The sequence below is a fragment of the Coenobita brevimanus genome, chromosome 74, assembly GCF_032717465.1.
Source record: "Coenobita brevimanus isolate Jiangsu-jjx chromosome 74, ASM3271746v2, whole genome shotgun sequence".
NCBI classification, from domain to species: domain Eukaryota; kingdom Metazoa; phylum Arthropoda; class Malacostraca; order Decapoda; family Coenobitidae; genus Coenobita; species Coenobita brevimanus.
Window position 1 is genome coordinate 35,345,812 of NC_137027.1, and position 12,025 is coordinate 35,357,836.

The window sequence follows — 12,025 nt, forward strand, 5'->3', positions numbered from 1 at the left end:
GCTAAACATGCTTACACACTCTTAACTCAAGGAATGCTTTATAGGCACACGACAGCGCCTCGTGACCATACACACACATACACACATACTCACACACAAGCTTCTAGAACTTTCCAACCACAGTGTAACACACGTGACACGACCCCTGCTACACCAGAATTTAGGAAGCAGAGGCAGAAGGAGACAGGCCATAGAACAGGCAGGTAGTAGGGAGAAGGGCTTAGCAACATGGAAGAGAGAGAGAGAGAGAGAGAGAGAGAGAGAGAGAGAGAGAGAGAAAGAGAGAGGGAGTGAGCGAGACAGGGAGGTAGCTAGCGGGACTCTACTTTATACTTCACTCGTGTGTGTAAGACTTTGTTAATATTTCCAAGACAAATAAAAATAGTCCCATACTATTCTTTACCTCTCCTGTCATTGCATGACAAAAAGGGAACCAAGATTATCTACTTACAAACTACTCACGTATAACAACCGCTTGTCCACAAGTCAAATATATATATAACTTCTCCACAAGTTACTACAAAGTCTGTTTATGACAAATTAACATAAGTTAGGAATTCGGGGAGACCGAGAATGAGATGAAGGGATGAGGTGGAGAAGTATTCATGAGAGAGGAGGGAGTGTGAGTTGGAGAGAAGGCAGTCAGATTGCTGAGGACAGGATGACGTGGAGGCGATTCGTCTGTGTCCAACCTTATGGGATCAAAGCGTCTGTCGATAGAGGGATAGACTGACAGATAGAATTAAGGCTACATCTAACTTCACGAGTTAGAGAAGTCTCTCCTAATCTGAATAAAATTGCCTAGAGATAATAATAATAAAATTCAGAATGAAAGTGATGAGATAGACGGGTTGATAAGGGAAGTAATATCTTAAAACTTACCGGTACTACTCTGGCCTAATAATGACATTTGATAAAAATTAACGTAAGATTTCTTTTAACTTTAGAGGCCTCTCGCACTGAAGGGGTTAATGGCGGGTGAACCTAATCCCTGCAGTTCAAAAAAATCTCTCATAACATAATAAAATCGCCGGGTGGCACCAAGGTTAATCTCTTCAGCAAGATTATTATTATTATTATTGTTATTATTAGTATTATTAAGCTGCGGACTGAGAGAAGCTGGCAGATAGAGTGTGAGTGAGATGAAGGTGAAGATGGAGGGTGAAAGATGGAGGATGAGATGAAGGGATGGCCTGCAAAGGTCTATGAGAGAAGGGTGTGTGAACTAGGGAGATGGTAGCCTGATAGCAGAGGAAAGGATGACGTGAGGGCGATTTGTTTGTGGTCACCCCTAACGTGATAATGGCGTCTGACGATAGATAGATAGAGAAGTTCTTTCCAACTACATGCGTTAGATCTAGCCTTCATTAATCTCCCCACTGCCTCAGTATAAACGAGTGGCGACATGAAAATAAAAACATAATCTGACTGAAGATGTTGCACAAATAATAACGTCATCGGAAATTACAGTTGAAGGTCTGAGAAATGTACTGGGAATCGTACCAGCCGCCTGTCTACGTGCGCAAGATGGGAGGGGTCACCTTGCAATTCACACAATATATACAGGGTCCAGTAGCACGGCCAGTAGGGCAGGACAGACAACACCAGCACCATAATCAGTCCACGTCTCACAATTTATCTCCCACTAGATTTTCCCAACTCTCAACAAAATAAAAGAATTGAGACTGACAAGAACTGAACATTTTAACATTTTTACAAAGGCAAATCGGGTATACCACACACATGTAGTCCACGTCTAACAAACTGACTCCTAGTGGATTTTATTAACTCATATCTACACCAAAAATTCGAGACTTTTAACAGGAACCACACCAAAAGCAGTCCACAACATCGCAAATTATTTAACTTCCATATTTTTGCAAAGCGCGGCTACACCACGATCTACAAATCATATCTCACTGATTTTCATGAACTCGTAACTACATCGTGGAATTGAAACTTTAAGAGGACAAGACAGCTACTCGCACTACAGGCTGTCCACATCTCACAAAATACCTCACACAGGTTTTGTTAACATCTAACTACATCATGACATCAAAACTTTAACACCCGTACAGTAAAACATAACATCTGGAACGATTGCCATGCACTTCACATCAAGCAATATACCTCTCAGCGGTTTTTCTTAACTATTTGCTACACAGGGGAATCAACATTTCAAAGAGATAGAACGGCTGGAAAAACAGTCGCTTCGCATCTCACAAATTACTTGTAAATGGTACTAACCCAAGGATAAGAAGTTGAAGATTTTTACAACAGGCTAAAGCGACTGTAGTCTACACCCTGACAAACACTTCTCATCGAGCGAGATTTTCTGATTGGTTCATAACTTGTAACTACTCCACGAAATCGACACTTAGCGGCAAGAAACTGAGAACTTTACAGGACTGCACATCATAACATTGTCCTCCTTTACCCTTTTTGCATAACTAAACATTACTTCTCATCGCCCTTATTCCCTTCACAGTACAAGAAACTGAAGGAAGCTATTAGGCCTTACAGCAGGAGAGACAAACCAGTCCACGCTATCTTCAGTCCACCACGCAACACATTACTCTCTGCCAACTCAAACATCATCAAGACATTTCTCTAGAGGTCCTAGAACCTCGCAAGCTGCCCTGAACCATGAGGGTCCTAACGTGTGTAGTCGGTGCGGTGCTGATGGCGGTTGTGACAGGTGGGTCATGGGATTTGTTTTATTTCTACCCTGTATAGTTTCTGTGTGTGTGTGTGATATGAAGCAGAACTGCATGCGTGTCCAAAAGTTTGACTGTGGTAGGAAGGTCATATTTTCTACAATACAGTTACAATTTCTGTTCTCTTGATCTTATTTTAAATTTTACCTATGTCAGAAAATATGGCCTTCGCGGATGTGTATTCGTGTTAAAAGATGAAAGGTACACATTTGAGGAATAATTATGTAAAATTTTCATTATTAATCCGGCCAACACACTTCATTCTTGCTCATGTCATTTCCGGCTAATGTTTGTTTCTTTGTTGATGAAGGAATTTCCCCCCCCCTTCGCTCATCATATATATTATTTTCATATTATTAACTACTTATTATCCACGCCGCACCCCTCCACTGGAACAAAACAAGAACGTAGAACAGACCACTGGTTACTCAGACAAGAGAGATAATGCAGAAGAAAAGTGATGACAAAAGCTTAAACACCAAACAATCGAAACTAAAAAAAAAAAAGACAGATAAGCACATGATTTATGCCATGCTTACAGCTATTCAATAAAGCACACTGTTAGGCAAGCCGTCCCACAACGCACGCTAACATTTATAAAATATCTTCTGAACTGGGCCGTCAAACAAAGCAACAATGAACTGATGAAATCTTCCCACAGCTCTGGTGCATTGAGAAGCGACATAATTACCCGACGACGCAACATGCATGGAGTGACGTGAGTTATTCAACATCTTATGCAACAAGGGCAGGACATTCACTCTTAGACGCTGAACCTAATCCTTCAGTTCTGGGTGGCCACACATTTCACATACCAAGTTCATAGCACTGTCAGGAAGAGGAAGCTGAGAAGCTGCCTCGGATCCTGAAAATGAAGAACAATATCCCTTTAGTGGAAGGACAGATAGCCTCACACAAGTCATTAAAACTTCATGGTCATTAAAAACGTAACCTGCCTTCCTGATTATGCCCATGCTTGCCAGAGCATTAGATAACAATACAAAGAATGAGAATCTCAGACTTCATCTTCTTGTTAGAAATGATACCCAGGATATCAAAGCAAGTTTACATAACCAGAAAGTATCCGTCATCCGTCGACAATTAACGCAGGATTTCGAGGTGGAGCCGTTCAGGAACCACAATAGTTACAATCTTTGTTTTCTTCTCACTGGATATCATATTCCAGATCTGTGACTATTGTTCAAGGAATTTCACATGCACATTCAGACTTTCAGCAACCGTTACTTAATTCGGCTATGACCAATAGCAATCAGGGTGGTAACATCAGCGAAGCTGAAAAACAAAGTTCTCAACCGCATGAGACATATTACCTTGACAAGTTAAACTGACCCAAACCCAAAATACTACCCTGAGGAATGCCAGAAATGACCTCACACCAGCAACCATAGACACATCAGTAAACACCCTCTTCCTATAACCTGGAAAAAATTCGCAATCACAGACTATACACAGCTGCCTTCAGCAGCAGAATCAAGTATTAACAATAATGTTCAGTTACTGACCTTATCAATGTCATCAGAGAAATCAGTCTGCACAAAGAAATCAATCAGCAATCTTTATCTTTCTGTAAAGCATAGTTCACTGTTAGCAGCATGTCCCAAGTGTCTGCACCAAGTCGCTAAACAAATCTGCTGTTCGAGAGCTAACTGCTATGCTCAAGGTATATAGCCAGTAGAATGACAACCAAATGTGCATGCACCTTAGACCGGGGATGAATTTGCCTTTACTTTCTTAGGCCACATTATTAAGCTAATCTCAAAGTGAGGGTCATAAGATTTATGAGGAACCTAAATAAGCTGGTATATTAAGTGTTCACATTTTTACTTACACACACACACACACACACACACACACACACACACACACACACACACACACACACACACACACACATGCGGTCCTATCTGTAGCTATTACACAGTTATAGTTTTAAGTACTTATGCCTTTTAAGTAAAACTGAATGAAAAATTTAGAGCGTAAAATGTTCTTTCCTGTTGGTAAAAGCTGTTATGTCAATAAAATGTATGATGGCATGGAAAAGACGGCGCTTGACCATTGCGTATTCTGTCTCGGTTTTGTAAGGCACCGAGCACCATAACAGTTACTAGAGGACTACATGGGGCCCGCAGACCTCAGCTTGTGCATCCCTGCCTTAGATAAAATAAGCGTCAGCAAAATCAGGCACCAATTCGCAGCTATAGACGAGGGTACACTCTTCAACACTAATAAAAGGCGCCGGACCTCAAAACCTAGCAACTACTGGGCCTGTATTCTGCATAGTGCTTATGGTCGACCCTAGTTAACCGTCATAGCTAAGCAAATTTATGACAGTCAGTCTTATGGCCGTCGGAAGTCGTCGGCCATACCTCACTAATCCAACAACACCGTCAGCTGCTAGAACGCACCGCTCACAATTTGTCAACTTTAAATTTATGGAATAAAATAGGTTCTTGGCATTATTTTCTTGGATTTAAATTGTTTTAACTTCATATTACGACTTTTGGGGAAGTTAGACATAGTAAAATAGGAATTCGTTTGTGAGAAAATGCGCTGAAACGTATTCCCGTTGAAAAGTGTGTAACCAAAAACACTGTCTGACTAGTGTAAACTTAACCTACCTTATTAATTTCATCTAATTTCATATTAGTATTTTTTTGTTGGCTAGGCTAAACTTGGTTAGGTTAAATTTTATTATATATATATATATATATATATATATATATATATATATATATATATATATATATTTTTTTTTTTTTAATTCATATCATTATTTATTATAATATACTTAACCTACATTACAAATATTTTCTTAAGTCCAAAGAAAGTTAAAGAAAATGTTCATTGCTATGGACAGCAATAGGACAATAACCAGTTCATCTGGGTTAGGTTGAGTTATATACTTCTATAATTTGTTTCTGGTTTATTTAATATTTTCATATTTTTTTACACTAACCTTAACCTAAAGTATTATTTTTTCGACCGGTCTAAACTTTACCTATCCCATTATTATTATTTTATTATATTTAATTATTTATTATTTAATATTTTTTAGACGTCCATAATTAACCTAACCTGCTGGGGCTAGCCCTACAAGTACTGTAAAGCCCAAACTCTGCACATTTGCATTTTTCCGGTAGCAAGATAACGTAGTGTTATGATGACCTTAAGCTCCGGGGTGAGTGGGTTTCTCCTCTTGGTGTCATTCGATAAGGCGTCTCTCACAAGATTGGTGACATACAAAATACCGTCCCTGTCTAGCCGGTATCTCTTGATAAGCTCAGCATCACTGAGCTCGTTAAGCACGTCCCTTCTTCGGAAAATATTCCTCGGCTAGGGATCTGCTTGCTGTGGTGCGGCCATGTTGACACACTTCTGACGGTCATAGGCGGCGTTAAGACAGGGTGAACCCGAACATACCATCGTAGCGTCTTATTATGGTCGTCCATAGGAGTTTATGGTCGACCATACGAGTTTCTGACGGAGTTATGTCTAAAATGCGCCATTTTGTTTAGATATGTACGACGGACTTAGCTATGACGGTTTGTAGAATCTGGGCCCAGGGCCTGTATTCTGCATAGTGCTTATGGTCGACCCTAGCTAACCGTCATAGCTAAGCAAATTTATGACAGTCAGTCTTATGGCCGTCGGAAGTCGTCGGCCATACCTCACTAATCCAACAACACCGTCAGCTGCTAGAACGCACCGCTCACAATTTGTCAACTTTAAATTTATGGAATAAAATAGGTTCTTGGCATTATTTTCTTGGATTTAAATTGTTTTAACTTCATATTACGACTTTTGGGGAAGTTAGACATAGTAAAATAGGAATTCATTTGTGAGAAAATGCGCTGAAACGTATTCCCGTTGAAAAGTGTGTAACCAAAAACACTGTCTGACTAGTGTAAACTTAACCTACCTTATTAATTTCATCTAATTTCATATTAGTATTTTTTTGTTGGCTAGGCTAAACTTGGTTAGGTTAAATTTTATTATATATATATATATATATATATATATATATATATATATATATATATATATATATATATATATATATACATATATATATATATATATATATATTTTTTTTTATTCATATCATTATTTATTATAATATACTTAACCTACATTACAAATATTTTCTTAAGTCCAAAGAAAGTTAAAGAAAATGTTCATTGCTATGGACAGCAATAGGACAATAACCAGTTCATCTGGGTTAGGTTGAGTTATATACTTCTATAATTTGTTTCTGGTTTATTTAATATTTTCATATTTTTTTACACTAACCTTAACCTAAGGTATTATTTTTTCGACCAGTCTAAACTTTACCTATCCCATTATTATTATTTTATTATATTTAATTATTTATTATTTAATATTTTTTAGACGTCCATAATTAACCTAACCTGCTGGGGCTAGCCCTACAAGTACTGTAAAGCCCAAACTCTGCACATTTGCATTTTTCCGGTAGCAAGATAACGTAGTGTTATGATGACCTTAAGCTCCGGGGTGAGTGGGTTTCTCCTCTTTGGTGTCATTCGATAAGGCGTCTCTCACAAGATTGGTGACATACAAAATACCGTCCCTGTCTAGCCGGTATCTCTTGATAAGCTCAGCATCACTGAGCTCGTTAAGCACGTCCCTTCTTCGGAAAATATTCCTCGGCTAGGGATCTGCTTGCTGTGGTGCGGCCATGTTGACACACTTCTGACGGTCATAGGCGGCGTTAAGACAGGGTGAACCCGAACATACCATCGCGCGTCTTATTATGGTCGTCCATAGGAGTTTATGGTCGACCATACGAGTTTCTGACGGAGTTATGTCTAAAATGCGCCATTTTGTTTAGATATGTACGACGGACTTAGCTATGACGGTTTGTAGAATCTGGGCCCAGGGCCTGTATTCTGCATAGTGCTTATGGTCGACCCTAGCTAACCGTCATAGCTAAGCAAATTTATGACAGTCAGTCTTATGGCCGTCGGAAGTCGTCGGCCATACCTCACTAATCCAACAACACCGTCAGCTGCTAGAACGCACCGCTCACAATTTGTCAACTTTAAATTTATGGAATAAAATAGGTTCTTGGCATTATTTTCTTGGATTTAAATTGTTTTAACTTCATATTACGACTTTTGGGGAAGTTAGACATAGTAAAATAGGAATTCATTTGTGAGAAAATGCGCTGAAACGTATTCCCGTTGAAAAGTGTGTAACCAAAAACACTGTCTGACTAGTGTAAACTTAACCTACCTTATTAATTTCATCTAATTTCATATTAGTATTTTTTTGTTGGCTAGGCTAAACTTGGTTAGGTTAAATTTTATTATATATATATATATATATATATATATATATATATATATATATATATATATATATATATATATATATATATATATATACATATATATATATATATATATATATTTTTTTTTTATTCATATCATTATTTATTATAATATACTTAACCTACATTACAAATATTTTCTTAAGTCCAAAGAAAGTTAAAGAAAATGTTCATTGCTATGGACAGCAATAGGACAATAACCAGTTCATCTGGGTTAGGTTGAGTTATATACTTCTATAATTTGTTTCTGGTTTATTTAATATTTTCATATTTTTTTACACTAACCTTAACCTAAGGTATTATTTTTTCGACCAGTCTAAACTTTACCTATCCCATTATTATTATTTTATTATATTTAATTATTTTATTATTTAATATTTTTTAGACGTCCATAATTAACCTAACCTGCTGGGGCTAGCCCTACAAGTACTGTAAAGCCCAAACTCTGCACATTTGCATTTTTCCGGTAGCAAGATAACGTAGTGTTATGATGACCTTAAGCTCCGGGGTGAGTGGGTTTCTCCTCTTGGTGTCATTCGATAAGGCGTCTCTCACAAGATTGGTGACATACAAAATACCGTCCCTGTCTAGCCGGTATCTCTTGATAAGCTCAGCATCACTGAGCTCGTTAAGCACGTCCCTTCTTCGGAAAATATTCCTCGGCTGGGGATCTGCTTGCTGTGGTGCGGCCATGTTGACACACTTCTGACGGTCATAGGCGGCGTTAAGACAGGGTGAACCCGAACATACCATCGCGCGTCTTATTATGGTCGTCCATAGGAGTTTATGGTCGACCATACGAGTTTCTGACGGAGTTATGTCTAAAATGCGCCATTTTGTTTAGATATGTACGACGGACTTAGCTATGACGGTTTGTAGAATCTGGGCCCAGGAACCTGCAGAGGGGCCAACACTGGGCCAAGCCTACGACAGATACAGATATATAAAAAAATAACAAGGGATAAATCCTGTCCTGGTTATCCTGATAACTGAGTTGATGCCTCACCTCACCGACGCAAGAAGAAAAACTACATAAAGTATGCAATGCCAGGATGAAGGGGGTTCCACTACACGGGAACTCTGGTTGGAATACAAAATCTCACGAGCAGATGAGACTTAGTGGTAATATCAGAAACAGGACGCCCCATGGAAGGATCAGTCAGCGGTGAAATATCCGTCACACAGCCAAGCACACCATGCATCTCAGCTTGTGCCGTTGCTCAGCCTCACCAAGGCACCTCCTACAGCTCTCATATGAGCTGTATATCAACCCCATACACCAACTACACTTGCATTAGCAGCCTGCTGAATTCTAACCAGGCTTCACTTGTCTGAGTCCATATCCCACAGACGATCTGTATATTCTCGTATGAAACATGACAGGCTTCCTTAAACCAAGGCCAATCACTGGACCTTATTTGAATGCACACCTTAGGCACTAACCTGTCAATATTGTCTCCTACAAGATGGTTCAAGTGATAAGGCTGACAAATTACATAAACCGACACCCAGTCCAGCTATAATACAACCACACCCAACTTCATTCCTTGCTACTCTGGACATGAGATTCACATCGTTCTCTAGCACTATATCACTTATTTAATGATGTCAATATTGTGTAGGTAATGGACGTGCATCGGATTTTTCCTGACTACTTCCAGACATTTCTCTTCTTATGAGTTGCTTTCCATAGTCGCAGGTTAATACATCTTATTACAGGTGCAGTGCACGAGTGTCAGCGCACGTGCGTAGCTGGCGACAACCGCACGTGCGTATATGAGTTTCATCTTGAGGAGTACCACACCCTAAGCCGTGCGTGCTATGACTGTCCCAGCACGCTGAGTGACTGTGCCCGCGAGGAATGTGTTGCGGGGGACGGCGTGGCGCGTTCGCTGCTGACCATCAACAGGCAGCTGCCAGGACCAGACATACAGGTACTACACTCTGCCCTGTATATTACTGTGGAGTAACAAAAACATTGCCGCAGTAATGTATAGCAGCTGAACTAGTGTGTAATATGTGAAACAGGATGGAGCAGACACTCGTCTCTACTGGGAAAATGTGCCAGGGCCATATCTATCACTAGCTCCTGTTATATTATCAAGGTATTAATGATCAACAGCTGTGCCAGTATGCAAGGGAAATGACTGGGGGATAACTGGACACAGACAATCAGTAATGAAGCTACAGGATTAGCTACATACGTATTTCTAAGAAACATACCAGAACAACTTATGAAGTGGACTCTTAGCTTTGTTTTAATCAACAAATTTACGTTTTTTCTATCGTACCTGAAGAGTGTTGTTTGCAAGAAGAAGAAAGGACAGAGAGTGCATAACTTTGAAGGTTGATTTATATCTGGGTTTAAAGTCACATGTAACACTTCAACATAAATTACCACACATGACACGAATAGGATGTAAAACTGTACACTCAGTTCAATCCAGTAGCAGTATATTGACAAATTTGCTTCTTTTTTTTTTCGGAAATCCGGTCCTGTCCGATATGGATATGATACATTTCTTGTCAGTCTGGTCCTGTAGGCTGTTTTCCGTAAATCCCCCTCCCGCTCCTTTCTTTTACCTTTGTTTTCTTTTTCTTTTCTCTTTTTTCGGCTAATTTCGACAAAATCTGGCTAGGTTCTGACCCAACCAGAGATTAGAAGAGGGTAGAAAAGTAGAATAAAGTACTTTCAGATGAATTCAGAAAAAGCTTCCCGTCTGGTAGGCTAATTCTGGTAAACTTTTGTGTTGGTTGTCAGGTCCGACCCCACCTCTAACACTTGCCTCTCTGGCCTCCGTTACTCTCTCATGAAAGCATATCACTGAACCGGTGATATTGTATTCGTGTCACTCTGGCAAAGAAAAACAAGGTGAATTTATTGTCAGTACTGCTAAGGTTACGCAGATTCATCCGCGTCGTCAGTAAAAAAGTCAGACATTGCATTCTCACTGTAACAAAACATACAAGTACAGTAATAAAGCAGGCATGCAGAGAAACATATACAGCTATTTTGATACGAAGTTTTTTTCAGATTTGTCAGACCAACGTTTGGCTTCGAACTCTCAAAGGTAAGTTTCCGAGTGAGAATTTCCATATTTTTTTTACCACCATCAATCCTGCATGAAATTAAGTTCGGCAGTCATCTAAAACAGTGAAAATGACATATAAGATGATGTGTGGTGACCTTGTGGTTGTACATTGCCACGGTTCGTTAACCTGGATAAAATTTCCGTCCTTTTGCAGCGTACCTCTCGTAGCCCAGCGGCAGAATAACACAATACCATGCCTTTACGTCATCTCCATGATAATTCTTCGTGCCTAGCATCCTTTTCGAATGTTACTGTCTTTTTGCAGCTCAGCATTTAAGGTGGAGAGATAGCAACCTGACGCCTAGTTAAAGTGAATAGATTATAAAATTACAAAATGTTTGTGTGTTTGAGGTGTGCGCTGGCGATCGCATTGTGGTGGACTACTACAATATGATGCTGTCCGACACTGACACCCTTCACTGGCACGGTCAACACATGTGGAACTACCAGTACTACGATGGTGTGCCCTTCCTCACCCAGTGTCCCATCTTGCCCGGTGCCTTCCGCTACAACTTCCTCGCGGCCACACCAGGCACCCATCTCTGGCACTCCCACATGGGTAGGTCACGGTCTGGGTCTTCACAGGAGGCCAAGGCAGGATTACGTCCTAGCTTATTTGTGTACATATTTGTTGTTTTACATATCCTGGCATGACCTAACTTAACCTAACTAGATTTAACCTGTCTTCTTGTTACAAAATGTACGTAACGAAAGGCTGTGAGATAATAATAGTGAAATAACCAGTGGGGAGACCCTGCCTTCAGGTAAAGTGAAAGTGAGCATATCTATCAGTAGCAGGTGTGGCAGAATGAGTATCGTCACAAACAGCATTTATAGTTGAGTGT

At 39.7% G+C, this 12,025-nt stretch overlaps 1 protein-coding gene across 1 annotated transcript in view; it reads left to right on the forward strand.

Moving 5' to 3' along the window:
• LOC145407828 (multicopper oxidase 3-like) overlaps window positions 1-12,025 on the forward strand; it is a 39,392-nt gene that overhangs the window by 9,720 nt on the left and 17,647 nt on the right. The window contains exons 3-4 of the mRNA XM_080278684.1: window positions 9,782-10,022; window positions 11,532-11,739. Of these exons, the coding sequence (XP_080134810.1) occupies window positions 9,782-10,022; window positions 11,532-11,739 (449 nt within the window). The remainder of the gene's footprint in view (window positions 1-9,781; window positions 10,023-11,531; window positions 11,740-12,025) is intronic.